Genomic DNA, 17,610 nt, shown 5'->3' with positions numbered 1-17,610 from the left:
ATGCTAAAAGAAAGCTTTTATTTATTATGTATTCAAATTTATTGAGAATGACAGATTTGAACGTTGTGCTTGTATGAATACATTGACTAGCTAAGGCAAAATACACATCAAGATGTGAGTTGAACTGAGGTCTATGGGCATAACAATTTCAGTCTACTTGCTCTGAACTATCTTTAGCCTCAAACTCTTAATTTCTGACATATCTTAAGCAAACCCTGAATATATTTAATTGCTTCTCATTTAATTTTTATTGAAAATTAAAGTACACAAAGATTTAGTAAGAAGTTAATATCATTCTTCATCGCTTCTATACTCGTGCATTGAACAGGCTCACAGGCTGTACCTTCGAAGGTCACAGAGAACTTGGAACTCCATTTGAATAAATGAACAAGAACAGACTTGGTAAAGGATTGACTTCTTTTTAAGCACAAGCACAGAAGTGGCAGTCCTAAATTCTGAGTAAAGCAAAGGGTCATGGAACTGGGGACTTTTTCTTCAAAGAACATTTCTGCCAGGGAAAGAGAATAAGATGATGCGGTCTTAGCCGATTTTATAAGAGTGAGAGTGGGAAGCAATTTCTTTCATTGGCTTTGTTCCAGGTAAGCTGTAATTTGTACATCAAATTAAGAAGGTGGATGAGGTTCTTCTTGGGATAGGCCAAGTCAAAACCCCTTTTCTTGACATCTCCAGTTGGTTACCTCCAGTTGGTTACTTCAAAGCTTTCTACTTTGAAGGAGGAATGTCACATGTCTACTCCAATGGATTTTTTTATCCAGTTGAGATATTTTGTTGTAAGGAGAGTGTAGATGCCAGGTTTTCGGGGATTACCACAGTCCCCAAAGGAAGTGACACCTTTGAAAACGTTACCACATATCAGAGGACTTCCAGAATCACCCTGGAATAGAAAGTTATGTGTTTTAAATGTCAGTGCTTTCCAAAGATGGCGTGTTTATGCATTCATTAGCTTATTAACTCATTCACTCTCTTTCCTTATTAAACACCGATTTGAAATCTCTTTTAATAATCATCTGCCTTCAGGATTAATTAACACTGATTTATCTCTTTTCAACCATATCCCCTTTGAACAAAGAGAAAGAAGTGAAAGTTCATTACTGTGGTAGTTACATAATGTGTTGTCAATTTGAGATGTAGGAGTGAAGGGGTGGAGTTTAGCCTGTCAATTATGTCACAGCTTGATGACCTCATTTGGAGGCACTAAGATAAATAGCTCATTGGAGGCGGGGCACACATTCTCTGAGAAACACTGCAGCTGACAAGACACATGGAGTATGCTAGTGCTCTGAGCTGGAGGAGCCACGTGGAGACCCCCGGCAGCACTGAGATGCTTTTACTGTCACGGGATCAACAAGACCTTCCACTCACTGGCTTGTGATCTTTCTGCATTCGGCATCATTGCATGTGTTGCGTGAGTCTGAAGAGGACTTTATAGATTGGTATTGGACATATGGGCTAATATTGGACTTAAGGACTTGATCTGGACTGGGCTGCAATGCTTTCTCAAGATTAAACTGCTCTTGTATATAAAGCTCTTTCTAATACACATTTGAGTGTTTATGAATTTGTTTCTCTAGTCAACTCAGATGAAAGCAATTATCATCAATACAACATAGGACAATAAAGGAAGACTCTAATAGTGAAAAAATAATTGTTTCCTTCAGTTTAGTTGTATCCTTCCCCCACCCCACGCTTGGTTAGTAGACATCAGGGCAAGGAATTAAATGTTGAGGGCTACAAGAAGGCTTGAGGTAGGATCTCAACTCACTTCCCAAAACACCACTAACTAAGCCATCATAGACCTAGGAGTGCTTGGTACTATTTCATACAAGCTTCAGAAATTCATTTCCAGATCCATTAGCACCTATTCAATGTGTTCTCTGACCTTGTCAAACTACCTGTGGTCTTTGAGTTATAAATATTTCAACCATAGATAAACCTGTTCTTGGCACCTAAGAGGCAAACCAGTACAGCAGCTGGGAGTCAGATGGCCTGGGTCCAAATCCAGGCCCACTCCAACGATAGGTTATTTAACTTTGAAAATTAAATAACTTTCTGTGCCTTGATTTCCTCATCTCTTACGTCCCTGGATAGAGCAGCAGATAATTTGCTGAGTTGCTCACAATAAAGACGGGAGGTTCAAGTCCACCCAGAGGCACCTCAAAAACAAGACCTGGCGATCTCCTTCCAAGAAACCAGCCATTGCCAACCCTATGAAACGCAGTTCTGCTCGGACACACAGGCGGTTGCAGTGGGTTGGAGCGGACTTGACAGCCAGGGGTTGTTTGAAAATTGGGGGGATAATTATCATGCTGGTCTCATGGAATTATTCAAAGGTTCACCGGGATATTGAAGAATCTGCTGGTTTCTGGAACCTAAGACATGCCAGGTGCCGTTATTATTGAGAGGGCTGGAGAGCACGTTTGAATGGTGGTTGCATCGTATCCAGAAGTGATCATTACCAAGATGCAATTCTCCCTGGGAAGATGGTCTCCCTCTGGGCACAGGCGTATATGCTACCACCACATCGGTGCCCAACAATGTTCTTTGCAGGTCTCCTAAATAAAAAGTCACCATGATCATCTACGGTGTGCTTCCTAGGCACCCTGTTTTAACCTTATTTTCTCTTGCCAAAAAATGGTTTGGGGTTTAAATGTACTTACTTTACACGAATCACCTTCACCTTTTAAACCAGCACAGATCATGTTGTTGTCAATAACTGGCTGGAAATTATAATGTCCTGCATCGTTGCATATTTTTCGGTCTATCACAGTGACGTTAGCTTCCATCAAGGTATCCGAAGGTTTACGCTGCCTTTTGCCAGTGATTCCCCATCCTGCCACATGGCATTTGGTGTTGGGTTTGACATCGCCTGCGTTTTGGGGGAGCTTAAGGATGCTTACGGTTTTGTCCTTGATCTTGGCACTACCGTTCAGCTAGAAAGTAGACAGGAGATGCAGTTTTAGACACCGACGACAGTAACAAAACCCAGAATATACATGACCGGAACATATCTTGCTTATTGAGGGTGTCTTCATAAAGAACATGGTCGGAAAGATAGTCAGCCAAAATGACAACTCAGTAATGATTTTTAAAAAAATGACAGCACACCTTTTCAGATGCGTTTGGTAAGGCTAGTCTACACAAACTTCAGTTCCGTTGCTCTGCCAATGATACTACATTGGTGGTAGCTGGTGGTTTTGTGGTTGACACTTGGGGAGATCAATCACTATGTAACTCAAGTGTTTTTAGATGAGGGAACCGCGGCAGTGAGCCCAACAGAAGGAAACCAGGGTCCAGTCGTGCAGAGTGAGAAGAATGTTGCCCACTGGACACAGGAGCACCTGCTGCCATGCACCAGGGTCAACAATATTCCTTAGAGGCCTTCTCAATACAAAGCGCTCTAACGTCCGCTTGAGTGTGGATTCTTCCCCAGGTCTGAGCATGTGCAGACCAGCCACTGGGCACACTCACCAACCCTCTTTCTTCTCTTTTTTCTCTACAAGCCCCCTAAGGGGCTGTACCTCTCCTTGAAGAACTGTAAGACTAGGCTGATGCGTGGAGTGGATGGAGCAGGCTCCTAGTCCAAGTCCTACTTAAAAAAACTACATTTAATATGTTGTTCTCAGAGAGGATGTATCAGATATTAAACTGATAAGAACAGATACTACACTTGATCTTAGCCAAAAGGCCGAGAAGCGATTCCCTCTTTCTTTTCATTCATGTTCCAAGTGCTCTTCTGAGCTTACCACTCTCTGTTCTCGAAAAGTCCAAGCAAGGACAGTAGAAGTCTGATTAAGTTTGAATAGGATTTTTTCCCTTGTTATTGTTGTATGTGATGGAGTTGATTCTGAATCATAATTACCCTATATGACAAAGCATAATTTCCTCAGTGTATTTGCTAGGCTATAATCTTTATGACCAGAGCTCCTTGAGTTGAGAGGGTAGAGGAAGACAATTGTAGCACTTTCCTACTTTCTACCCTCAAGCTCAATTTGGAACCCAGAGGGTTCTGGTTCTGTGGGTGTTCTAAAATCACAGGAGTGTAGCAGCCATGGTCACTGTCCCATTCCTATCATTAAATCACTCTCACTCTCCCATCCTTGGGGCTCCTCCTGCACGACAATCCCACCATTTAGAAGGACAAATGGTCCCAGATGACAGCCCTTCTACAGACCATTTCTACAAATGCCCATGTGCTTCTTCCCTCTGTTTTCCCACTCACGCTTTCTCAGGACCTTTGCACTTGTCCATATGATTAGATGAATACGGAGGGAGAATAAATCCTGAAAGGGACTTTGGGTCTTAATGAGTTGATCAAAATTGAATTCTGGGGCGCTTAAGTTTGTAAGAAGCAGTCCTTTCGGTCTCTCTTGCAGTCAAGCTCACAGGGCAGTGATGACCACACAATTAGAATTTAGCCCTGCAAGGTTACCCAGGGTGAAGTCTTGACACCTCTTTATGATTTCTGTAGTAGCATCACACTAGCAGCTACTGTGTCAGAGGTGTTGGGGAGTTTCCTGACGCTCCTCCAGTAGGACCCGGCCCTCCCTCCTGCTCATTATTTTTTGCATCCTGTAACAACAGAATTTAGGTTCTGATGTGGCCCTGTCCATTTTTGTCATTTTCTTGAACCCAAACCAAGAATGCCTTTCCTTTTTTCAATGACATTTACCATGGTCTAACTTAATTCCATCTCTTGTTAAAAATTACTCCCAAACGATTTTTGGATGACTTATTAGGAATCAGACAACAGGCATTGGAACATGATCTTACTGAACCATCCCTGGTTCCTCAGAGTGGACCCATCAGTAAACCTAGCTTTGATGATAGAGGTTCAAGGATGACAGTGGTCTTTGATTTTTGGACATTGTCAGTCTGTTGGTTTCTAGGTCCTAACTCAGTAGACCACCATTTGTCTTGTCTGTCGTACGCTGAGGGGTTGTGTGTTGCTGTGATGCTTGAAGCTATGTTGCTGGCATCTGAGATACCAGAAAGGTCACTCAGGGTGGATAGGTTTTAGCAGAGCTTCCAAGACTAAGAACAGACTACAAAGAAGAAAGAGGCTGTCCACTTCAGAGAAATTAGCTACTGAAAACCTAACGTACGACATTGAAACGTTCACAGATCCTGAAGGCCTCATGACTCCGGTGTCGACCTTCAAGTGCTCAGATGTAAGTTCAGGTAGACGCTAAAGAAAATGAAAACAAATCCTCCAGAACCAAATTACGACCTGGAGTCTATCACACCTGCATTTTGAGAGTATCTCAAGAACAAATGTCACATATTTAACACTAGTGACAGATGAGCTGGGAGATGACATCATGAACATTATCCATGGAAAAAGCAAAAGGTCACTATAAAGACAAGAAAGATCAAGGTAGATATCAGAAGAGACTCTGAACCTTGCTCTTTATGGTAGAGTAGTAGTAAGGCAAAGAGCTAACAGAAAATCTCCAAGGGCAGCTCAAGAGGACAAAGTATAATATTATAATGAAATGTGCAAAGACCTGGAGGTAGGAAACCACAAGGGAAGAGCACATGCAGCCTCTCTTAAAGGGAAAGAACACAAGAAAAAATTCAAGCCTCAAGTGACAATATTGAAAGATTCTATTGTCAAAATATTGAATGATGCACAAAGCAGCAAAAGAAGATGGCATGAATACACAGTTACTGTACCAAAACGTTGCCATTCAACCATTTCTAGCATATGAGCAAGACCCAATGGTAATGAAGGAAAAAGTCCAAGCTACACTGAAAGCATTAGCCAAAAACCAGGTCCTAGGACTTGATAGGATACCAATTGAAATGCTACAACAAATTGATGAAGCACTGGAAGCATTACCAGGAAATTTGGAACAGGTAGTTAGTCAATTGACTGAAAGTGATCATATTTGTACTTTTTCCAAAGAATATTGCCCCAACAGAATGCTCAAATTATAGAACAATATTATTAATAGCTCATGCATGGAAAAATTTGCGGAAGATCATCCAACAATGTTTGCAGCAGTACATTGCCAGAGAGCCACCAGAGGTTCAGGACCGATTCAGAAGAGGATGTGGAACAAGTGACATCATTTCTCACTTCAAAAAGATCTTGATTGAAAGCAGAGATTACTAGAGAGATGTTTACTTGGGTTTTTATTGACTGTGCTATAACATTTGTGTGTTTTATAACAAATTATGGATACCCCTGTGAAGAATGGGGATCCCAGAACATCACATTGTACCCATGTGAAACCTGTACATTTATCAAGAGGCAGTTGTGAAAAAAGAACAAGGGTTAAAAATCAGGAAAGGTGTGTAACAGGGTTGCTTCCTCTTATCATACTTATTCAATCTGTATGCTGAACAGATCATCAGAAAAGCTGGATTATATAAAGAATAATATAGCATCAGGATCAGAGGAAGACTTATTGATATGCAGATGACACAACTTTGTTTGCTGAAAGCGAAGAGGACTTGAAGCACTCAATGTGAAGAAAACCAGAATTCTCACGAATGGACCAGTGGGTAGCATCATGATACATAGACAAAAGATTGAAGTTTTCAAGGATTTTGTCTTGTTTGGATCAACAATCAATGATCATGGAAGCAATAGTCAAGAGATCAAATGAAGTATTGCATTAGGCATATCTGCACAAGATCTCTTTAAAGTGTTGAAAAGCAATGGTGTTTTTTTTTTTTGAGGACTGAGGTTTGCCTGACCAAAGTTATGATCATTTTATATGCTTTACATGCATGTGAAAGTTGGACATTGAATAAGGAAGACTGAAGAAGAATGGGTGCGTTTGAACTACAAGCTGGGGAAGAATCTTGAAAGTACTGCCAAAAGAACAACCAGGCCCATCTTGGAAGAAATACAGACAGAATGCTCCTTTGAGGCAAGGATGGCAAGACTTCATCTAAGTACTTTGGACCTGTCAGGAGAGATTGTCTTTGGAGAAGGACATCATGCTTGGTAAAGTAGGGGGACAGTGAAACAGAAGAAGGCCTTTGACAAGATGGAGTGACACAGTGGCTACAACAATGGGCTCAAACATAAGAACAATTGGGAGGATGGTGCAGGACCAGACGGTGTTTCCTTCTGTTGTACAAAGGGTGGCTAGGAGTCAGAACTGACTCATTGGTACCTAACATCCTCCACCACCACCTCAGTAGAACTTCAGCCAGCATCCGTCGAACCGAACTGAATTCCGAGGGAAGAAACATCTGTGGAACACAGTGCTGAGTCCCACTGTGCTTTTCTTCCCATAGGCTTTTGTTTCTGTTTGTTTCTAATTGTTTCTATGCTTGACCCATTGTTGCAGCCACTGTGTCAATCCACTTGGTTGAGGGACTTCCTCCTTTTCACTGTCTCTCTACTTGACCAAGCATGATGTTCTTCTCCAGCAACTGGCCTCTCCTGACAACATGTCCAAAGCATATAACTCAACATCTAGCCATCCTTTCCTCTTTCAAGACAGAATGGTTTTTCCTTTTAGCATTTTCAATATTATTTTCCAATACCACGATTCAAACGTTTCAAAATTTCAGTCTTCCTTATCCAATGTCCAACTTTCACACGCATATGGGATGATTGAAAAGACCATGACTTGGGTCAGGTGCACCTTAGTCCTCAAAGTAACATCCTCTCTTTACAATACACTAAAGAGGACTTGTGTAGCAGCGTACCAATGCTACCCATCTTTTGATCTTTTGTCTGCTGCTTCCAGGCGCAGTGATTGTAGATCTAAGCAAGACAAAAGTTCTTGACAACTTCAATCTTTTATCCATTCATCATAATGGTCCCCTTGTACCCTTTGGTCCACTTGAACCACATATCATGATGGCTCAACTGGACATCTTGGTCCAATGGTGAAGATTTTGATCTTCTTTATATTGAGTTGTGATCCATGGTGAAGGCTGCTATCCTTGAGCTTCATCAGCAAGTGCTTTCAAGTTCTCCTCATAGCTTAGGTGGTAATTAATTCTGGCTGCGAGGCTAAGGGTGAGACTGAAACCTCTAGCTTCAGATTAAGATGATCAAATTGCAAAATTTCAAATATATACAAATGTATTTGAATTCAAATTTGAGTATATGTATATTATGTGTATGTGTGTGTGTACATATAAAGTCATGTTTACCTGAAGCAGTTGAAGATCCCCTTCATATGACTGTTTATCATAGCATGGATAGACAATATGATTTTTAATGGAAAATACTTGCTTCTGACTCTCTTTCTTGGTTGCAGAATGGGCCCCAAGAATAACTTGAGCTTTCTTCCTGAAAATAGCAACAACATAGTATTTATTCAAGAGAATGAATGAAATAAAAGCACGGGCTTAGTTCATTAACATCTTGTGGGACTTTTCTCTTTGGGTGCTTCAGCACCTTTTGCATAAAGCTCCCAATATGTTTGCTATCACAGATTGCTTAGTTTGACAGTATCTATTTCAGGAGAAGGAACTAGTGGGCAATCCCAGGGCTTTTGAAGCATTGGAGGTGTGGAGAGGTTGGGTGCTGCCCCAAGAGCGTGACTAGGATTCGAGTGCTCCCTGCTGGGCTGTGCATGGGGGTAGGGGCATAAGAGGGAGAGCTGCTTATGTTTCCACCTATTTTGAATTTGTGGCAGAAAACTCTTTCATCATGGCTGTCTATGTTGTTGACCTCCAACGGAAGAGATTTATCTCAAGCAGCAGAGTAGAAGCAGCACATTTCCTGAACCTTGTTTTCAAAGCTAAGGACAGTGAAGCACAGTTAGATTTTTATAGTAAAACCGTACAGCAGTTTCAAAATAAACACTTGTATGTGTGTGTGTGTCCCTGTACACAGGAAACAAACTAGGACTAATCCTGAATTCAGTGTGAGCCCACTGAAAGCTAGTGTGGAAAGGTGGACAAAAGCACTTCCTGACTTAGTAGACTTTGCACCAGGTGCACCTGTCAAGCACATTTGCTTCACATCTGTTGTTAATTGTGTTGGCACCTTCCTCATTAACAAAACAATATGACATTAATCTGTTGGAACTTTTTTCCACGAGAAACTAGTTTTCAGCCTGCTCATGCAACTTATGCTAAAATAAATCAGAAAATAATATTAATACTTACCCACAACTTTTATTCATTAAGAGAATAGAGGCATATGCATTTGATAGCCACTTTCTTGCCTTTTAAATCAACCATGGTTAGGAAAATCATTAGCTGCCAAATATCAAGAGTTTCCTATGGTTCGGTCTTACAGGTAGCGACACGAGGTAGCCTCCTTTTTGGGGTAAGACAAACAGTTGAGATCCTGGGTTTTGTTAGGTGCTGTGGTGTCTGCCCAATTCATAGGGACCCTATGTACAATGGATGGACTCGTGCTGCCCCTCCTCCCAATCCTTCTGTTTGGGCTCATTGCTGCAGTGTCTGTGTCAACCCGGCTCAGTGAAGACATTTCTCTTTTTTGCTGACCCTCTGCTTTATCGAGCATGATGTTCTTCTCCAGGGACTGGCCACTCCTGATAATGTGTCCAAAGGCATGTGCGATGAAGTCTCACCATTCTCACTTCTAAGGCACATCTTGGCTGAATTCCTTTAAGAAAGATTCCAGCCCTGCCCCCTCCTACGCCCCCACCCCCACCGCCTTCAATGTAATCCTAGCGGATGCAATGCAAATTTCATGAACCATGGAAACTATCCTTGTGAAAAGGGTCCGGAACAAAGCCTACCAAGGTATGTCTTGTGTGCGGTTGTTGAAATTAGGAGTGTTATTCAAAAGTTAATAATGTTGCTACTTTTAGCAAAAACAATTGAATAAAATGTGAGGAGCAGGGGAAAGGGATTTCTTTTTGCAGGATCTGGTCTTTATGTGAAAGATTGGGCGTTCGACTCCTGTGAACAGCTACAGTCTTGGAAACCCGCCGGGGGTCGCTATGAGTCAACATCAAATCTGTGGCAGTGATTTGGTTTGGAGTTTTTGTCCTTTATGTATTATAATAGAACCTAACCTTGAATCGAACTGCCCATGTTCTTCATCCCATTCCTAAATTTAGTCTTTTCACCTCCCTGGTCTGTCCCAAGATGCCAAGAAGGGCAGGGCCACTTACAGCTTGCAGTGTGCCGCTGTCAGCACCCAGTTGTCCTTGATCAAAGCCCCGGCACATCTGGTCTGCCCTTGGAGCAGAGCCATGAATGGTCTTGAATGAGGTTTCACATCATGCCCTCCTATGATTTCCTCTGAAAAAACTAGAAAGGTGATCATTAGTGAAACCCTGCCTTACTGTGCCATGCTCCCCACTGAGGAAGTTTCTATATGCTGAACAGATGCGTCCCAAGTGCACAGACATATACTGCGTGGGTCAGGGGCAGATAAGAGCCAGGCCCGGTGTCTTTTCTGCAGTAATCTCTATCTGTCCTTCTGTTCCCTGAAATATCGAGACAACTTACAGTGTTTCAGGCACCCTAATGGCACACACATTGGGCTGCTAACAGCAAGGCCAGCAGTTTGAAACCACCAGCTGTGGATGGAGAGAAAGATGAGGCTTTCTGCTCGGTAGAGATTTCTGGTCTTGGAAAGCTACAGGAACAGTTCTATACTGCCCTATAGGGTTGATGTGAATCAGAATGAACTCAACAGCATAAACCCACACTAACACCGCTAAGAATGAGCATAAAGGTGAATAAGGCACAGTTGTTGTCCTCATAGGAATTTGTAGAAAGACACAGTGAACCAAGCTGTGGGGCAGATACACAACGGGTCACAATGTTAGGCAGCGTGCATGTGCCTTGAGAAGGCGTGAATGAGGAGCTGCAGGAAGAGAGAGAAACTGCTGGCAGGGCGGCTGGGGAGTCTTTTTATTTCCCGCCCCCAGAAGGGGCTGGAAAGATGCCAGTTTTCAACAGGTTGGGGCAAGGAGAGACTTCAGCTTTTAGGTAAGATGTACCAAAAGGCCGATTGGTTGGGGATTACGAGAAAGAAGCAGCTTGCCAGCAGAAGAATGCAAGCTCAGGGAACAATTCATTGTGTTTGAAAGCTGTTGAAATCCAGACTGGAAGCTATTCTTTAAAAACGATCACTGCTCATAAAATGACTTTTAAGCCTAGATACATACATTTTTATCATTGTATTAAAATACATGTAACAAACTGTTTCCATTTTAATCATTTTTAAGTGTGTTAGTCAGCAACACTAACCACACTGCACCACTATCACTATCCGGTTCCAGACCTGTTTCAATAACTCCTCTTCTTCCCCTCCCCCCAGTCCATGGTGGCCACCAGTCTTCTTTCTGTGTTCATGCATCTATCTGTTGTCGATAGTTCATATAAATGGGATCATAAGATATTTGTCCTTTAGTTTCCAAATTTACTCAGTTTTTGAGGTTCTTCTATGTTGAAGCACGTTTCAGAACCTCATTTAATTCTCTTTTCCTTTTGATGTGTACTGTAGGCATATACCTCGTTTCATTTATTCATTCATCTGTTGGTGGAATCTTGGGCTGTTTCTGCCTTTGACTAGTGTGAATAGGGTTTCAGTGGACATTTATATTCAAGTGTCTGTTTCTATTTCCACTTTCAATTCTTTGGGGTATATACCAAAGGTGGTATTTTTAGGTTAAATAGTATTTCTAGCTTTAATTTTTTTTGAGAAACTTCACAATGATTTTGTTTTTAAGCCTCAATGCAACCTGCTACTATTGTCTTAGCCGTTGAAGTTAGACTTGTTTTGCTAGCTTCTACAATTCCCCACAATCCCTTTGGATAACAACATCTTCAGTTGAAGAAGTGCTTTCCCTCTTTAACAAGGAACCATGCTGGCATAGGGCTGAACGTTGGGCTTTAACCCAGAAAGGCAGCTTTTTCAAACCACTAGCCGTTCCTTAGGAGCAGGATGGGTCTTTCTATTCCTGCGAAGAGTCACAGGGGGAAGTTCTACCCTGTCCTATAGAGTCACTATGAGTCCGCATCGACTGTAGAGCAGTGAGTTTTGAGTTGGTTTCTTCTTGAAGCAATCAAAGTTCCTTTAAACATAACATCTATCTCCTATCACTGGGAGATAGGATGTGTCAGACAATATGAATCTTTAACTTTTTTTCTCAAAGCTCAAGAAACAAAATGATGAAAGACTTAACCCAGGATCACACAGTCAAGATAAAGTAGGTGAGATTATTATTTGGAATACATGATGGTTTAGTAACATTTAAAATGAAAGGAAACAGACAAACGAACGACTGGCAAAGCAGTAACAAATTCCCAAACCAAAAGCTTAGGGATTGACATTCTAGCTAAGACTATTCATTTGTAGGAGTGATAGGGGAGGTCTTTCTAATAAAACTATTCATCCCTGATTTAATGGCTTTTCCAGTTTTTCACTTAAAGGCTCTGCTCTGAAGCTCTGGCTTGAATTTATGAATCACCAGATATAGTTAATACTTTCCTATTTTCACTATCGGCATGAAGATTCTATTTTCTTCTTAAGAAGCCAACCTGCCTTTTCGATAGCAAAAACAAATAGTGACATTAAAAATGATTGGAAATGAAGTCATGAATTTTTTCTTTTTTTATACAAAGCTAAATATTAATTAAAATAGCATAGAATTCCTCTTCACCATGAGCAAACTGAGAGCATTTAGAAATAGGTCTTACCTCCAGGAATCAGAAGGAGAAATATAGTAGCAGAGGGAATTTTCATGGCTTCTGTTATCCACGTACAGGTACAATATAGTTTGAGGTATTGACATTACTAATATATAATGATTCAAAAAGGATGTGGGGTTTTTGGTTTTTTTTTCTTTCTTACTTCGGTGTTGCTAAAGATCTTGATATTTGTTTCTGGAAAACACGGTTTTATTTTAGCTGTGGTGTGGTTACGTATTTATTCGCCAGATGTGGTCATTTCTTCTGTGTTTGAAAGAGTGCATATGAAACCACAGAGACTGTGATCATTAAAAAGAACATGGCTTGTCTTTAGACAAAATTTCTTTCAAAAACTGGTTCATTTTTAAATGCTGAGAATTCAAGACAATCTCAGAATTTATTTTGAAATCAACATCTTTAACTTATCCGGATAAGGAAAGAATAGCTATTGAATGCATTTATTGTGGAGACTACTGGATAACCACTGAGGAAAAACTGAAGCTAGAGTCCAACTCACAGCACTTAGGAATGAGGGCCCTAAATGAAAATACTGATCAACACGCATATAAATGTAGAGCTGAGAAAGCTACTTTGAAACATAACATCAAAGCCAGACATTAAAAAGAAAATATCGACAGATTCATTTACGAAAAAGTAAAAACTTACATCCCTTAAACAGTGGTTCTCAACCTGTGGGTCGCGACCCCTTTGGGGGTTGAATGGCCCTTTCACAGGTGTAGCATGATTCATAATAGTATCAAAATTACAGTTATGAAGTAGCAACGAAAATCATTTTATGGGTGGGGTATCACGGCAACACGAGGAACTGTTTTAAAGGGTCACGGCATTAGGAAGGTTGAGAACCACTGCCCTAAAACATCAAACATGTTTTATATCAAGCTGCAAACATTTCAGTATGAGTATGTAGCAGAGTGGATTTTTAATGAAGACATGAAAAGATGAACACCTATAAGGAAAAATAGAAGATGTGAACAAATAAATTACAAAGAAGAAATTACAGTGAATGCTGTATTTATGTTCCTAGCATCTGTCTGTCACTGTGTCATACTGTGGTGGGTTGTGTGTGGCTGGAAACTGTGTTACTGGCAATTCAAATACCAACAGCATCACCCAACGTGCGCAGGTTTCAGCAGTTTCCAGACTAAGAACAGCCTATGCAGAGAGACGAGGCTGTGCACTCAGGAAGAATTAGCTACTGAAAGCCTTATGGATAGTATTGAAACATTGCCAGATTCTGAAAATTGTCGTAATTAGCAGCAGAATATTGTCAGACATAATACCAAAAGATGAGTCCCCCAGGCGGGAGAGCACTCCACATGTGAGCGAAGGAGGACTTCCTCCTCTAAGCGGAGCGGACTGTGATGCCGCGGGGGAAGAGAGCTTGCATGAGGAAAGCTGTCGGGACCTGAATTTGCTGATGAGGCACAACTCAAAATGAAAAGAAACAGTTGCAAACATCAATTAGTAATTGGAATGCTCTAAATTGAAATCTAGGAAAATTGGAAGTTGTAAAAAAAAGGCAATGGAACACACAAAGATCTATATTCTAGGCATTCGTGAGCTGAAACAAACTGATATTGACCATTTTGAATATGAAAATCATGTGGTTTACTATTCTGGGAATGACAAATTCAAACGAAATGGTGCCCACTCGTGATTAAAATGGACATTTCAAGTTCTATTTTGAAGTGCAATGCTATGGAGGATAATATCTACTCACATATAAGGAAATCCAATCAATAAAACTAGTATTCAAATTTACATACCAACCACTAAAGCTAGTGATGCAGAAATTAAAGAATTCTACCAGCAATTCTTCAGTCAGAAATTAATCAACCATGTAATCAAGATACATTGATCATTATTGGTGATTGGAATTCAAAAGCTGGAAACAAAGAGGTAGAAACAAACAGTAGCCAGAAAATATGGCCTTGGTGATAGAAGTGAAGCTGTAGAATTTTGCAAGACCAATGACTTATTAATGGAAAATACTGTTAATAAATACCACAAGTGACAATACTACATGGGGATTTCTCCATATGGAATACAGAGAATTCAAATTGACTACATCTGTGGGAAGAGATGGTGGAGAAGTTCACTATCAACAGCTAAAAAGAGGCCAGGGACAGATTATGTAAGAGACCATCAATTGTATATATGGCATAGTGATTACACACACGTTGAGCTGCCATCTAAAAGGTCACCAGTTTGAAACCACAGCTGCACCGAGGCATCAATTTGATGGCAGTGAATTTTTGTGAAGTACAGGTAACATCATGGTAAATGGAGAAAAGCTAAGAATTGTCACGGATTTCATCTTGCTGAGATCCACAATCAATGTACATGGAAGCAGCAGTTAAGAGATCAAAGGATGCACTGTATTGGGTAAATCTGCTGCACAAGACCTTTTTGTTCCAACCTAGCCAATGAACACATGCTTAATGCATAATTGCCCTTTATATAAAACTCTCTTTTATAAAACATGAGTGTTTATGAATTTTGTTTCTTTAGTCTACTTAGACTAACACAAAGGGACTCGACAGCACCCAATAACAATAGATTTTCATTCTAGCATGCATAAGCAAAGACCATACGCTTATCAAAAATAAAAATTCAATTTAAATCATTCAGGCACTATGTTTGCCTGTTAATATTTCAAACTATTGTTTATTTTCTTTGAGATTTAATGCATGTACATAAAGGGCTATTAGTTTTACTAGAACCTTTGGCCCAACCCTGTTCATGTCCTTTCTTTCCTTTTTGCTCAAACTAAACTCCATTGAGTTAGATGGGGAATGTAATAATTAGGTTTTGTGTCAACTTAGCTGGTCCAGAGCTCAGTAGTTTGGCAGTAAGGCATTCCCCAGGAGGTCCAGGTCACAGCTTGATGACATTTCTTTGGGGGTGTGGCCTATTTCATATCTCTATATAGACCCTGTGGAGAAATCACTCTCTTTTCCTTCTTCCTGCTGGCCTGGACCCTGTGTCTGCATTTTGGGGCTTGGGTCAGTGGCCTACCATGTGGCCTGCTGATGCCGAGAACTGTTAGTGGCCTTCTACGTTGCCTGCTGCTATGAGGTCCACTTCACTGTGCTTTCTCCAGTTTATGGTCTTTCCACATCCTGGTTTGTCCTCTTGCTTCCTGCTTCATCTGTTGGCAGTTGCATGAATTGGGATGGGACTTCAGCTGAGTAACTGACCCACAGGCTTGAGTCAGACTGGGTTTGCGCATTATGTGGTATGTCGGCTGTTTTCTTGATAAAAAATTTCTTTCTTTTCTTATACACACGTGAGTGTCATTGGTTTTGTTTTTCTAGATAAATCATCCTAACACAGCTAGTAAGACTCCATTTTGGGCTCTAGAGAGGGAGTTTTCCTAATTATTTTTTAAAAGTCATTTTATTGGGTGCCTGTATAACTCTTAGCGCAATCCATCCATCCATCCATCTATCCATCCATCCATCCATCCATCCATCCATCCATCCATCCATCCATCCATCCATTCATCCATCCATCCATCCATTGTGTCAAGCACATTTGTACATTTGTTACCATCATCATTCTCAAAACATTTTCTTTCTACTTGAGCCCTTGGTATCAGCTCCTCATTCTCCTCCTCTCCCCATCCCTCACGAACCCTTGATAATTTATAAATTACTATTTTTTCATGTCTTACACTGTCCGGTGTCTTCCTTCACCCACTTTTCTGTTGTCCATCCCCCAGGGAGGGGGTATGTGTAGATCACTGTGATTGGTTCCCCTTTTCTCCCCCACCTTCCCCTTATCCTCCAGGTATCACTATTCTCATTATTGGTCCTGAGAAATTTATCTATCCTGGATTTCCTGTGTTTACAGCTCTGATATGTACCAGTGTACATCCTTGGGTCTAGCTGGATTTGTAAGATAGAATTGGAGGCATGATAGTGGTGGGGCAGAAGCATTAAAGAACTAGAGGAAAGCTGTGTGTTTCATCAGTGCTACATGGCACCCTGACTGGCTCATCTCCTCCTGGAGACACTTCTGTATGGGGATGTCCAGTTGCCTACAGATGGACTATGGGTCCCCACTCCACACTCCCCCTCACTTACAATGTGATTTTTTTTTGTTCTTTGATGTCTGATATCTGATCTCATTGATACCTCATGATCACACAGGCTGGTGTGCTTCATCCATGTGAGCTCTGTTGCTTCTGAGCTAGATGGCTGCTTGTTTACCTTCAAGCCTTTAGGACCCCAGAAGTCTTATCTTTTGCTAGCTGGGCACCATCAGTTTTCTTCACCACATTTGTTTATGCACCCACTTGTCTTCAGTGATCATGTTGGGAAGGTGAGCATCATGAAATGCCAGGTTAATAGAACAAAGTGTTCTTGCATTGAGGGAGTACTTGAGTAGAGGCCCGATCTCCATATGCTACTTAATACTAAACTTACAAATATATACACATAGATCTATTTCCTTATCATATATATAAATGTATTTACATATATACATGTCTGTATTTAGACCTTTATAAATGCCGTTTGCCTCCTAGTTTTTTCCTCTATTTCCTTTTACTTTCATCTTGTCCCACTATCATGCTCAGCTTTCATCTAGTTTTCAATAATTCCTTTCGGTTACATTGCCCTTGATCAAGCCCTGCTAGGCCTCCTATATCCTCCTCACCATTGATTTTGGATCACTTATTGTTTCCTTGTCCCTGGGTTTCTTAACACCCATTTCCTTTCCCCCATTTCCCTCTCTCCCATGTCCCCCCAGAACCTTAGTCCCATTGTTTTCTCCTCCAGCATATTTATCTTGCCTATCTTATCTAGATTGACGCTCCTAATTCTTTTATAGACTCTCATAATCCATTTATCCATTCACCCATCCATTTAATATTGAAGATATAATACTTTCTAACCCTTAATAGGCATGTGAAGCAGCTGCTGCCTTAGCAGCATGGTAAAGTATAGTTATGCAGTTTTCTGGATACTT

At 40.9% G+C, this 17,610-nt stretch overlaps 1 protein-coding gene and 1 non-coding gene across 2 annotated transcripts; both read right to left on the bottom strand.

Moving 5' to 3' along the window:
- Positions 1–742: 742 nt before the first annotated feature.
- On the bottom strand, positions 743–10,240 carry LOC142439977 (granzyme A-like). Its single transcript, XM_075542650.1, has 4 exons — positions 10,089–10,240; positions 8,143–8,281; positions 2,679–2,951; positions 743–895 (listed from the first exon to the last, which is right to left on the bottom strand). The coding sequence occupies exons 1-4, from the start codon at positions 10,238–10,240 to the stop codon at positions 743–745; spliced, it is 717 nt and encodes a 238-aa protein (XP_075398765.1).
- On the bottom strand, positions 3,529–3,718 carry LOC142441843 (U2 spliceosomal RNA). Its single transcript, XR_012783161.1, has one exon. It is a non-coding gene; the product is annotated as a U2 spliceosomal RNA (small nuclear RNA).
- Positions 10,241–17,610: the final 7,370 nt, after the last annotated feature.

This window comes from Tenrec ecaudatus, chromosome 2, assembly GCF_050624435.1.
Source record: "Tenrec ecaudatus isolate mTenEca1 chromosome 2, mTenEca1.hap1, whole genome shotgun sequence".
Classification (NCBI taxonomy): Eukaryota; Metazoa; Chordata; class Mammalia; order Afrosoricida; family Tenrecidae; genus Tenrec; species Tenrec ecaudatus.
This window is presented reverse-complemented; position numbering and strand designations above follow the sequence as displayed.

Coding starts and splice junctions, on each gene's coding strand:
- LOC142439977 (XM_075542650.1), bottom strand. CDS start 10,240: ATGATCACCTTTCTAGTTTTTTCAGAGGAAATCATAGGAGGGCATGAT. Junction 2,952..8,142: donor GGGATCTTCAACTGCTTCAG/GTAAACATGACT, acceptor TCTACTTTCTAG/CTGAACGGTAGTGCCAAGAT. Junction 896..2,678: donor GTGAAGGTGATTCGTGTAAA/GTAAGTACATTT, acceptor TTTCTATTCCAG/GGTGATTCTGGAAGTCCTCT.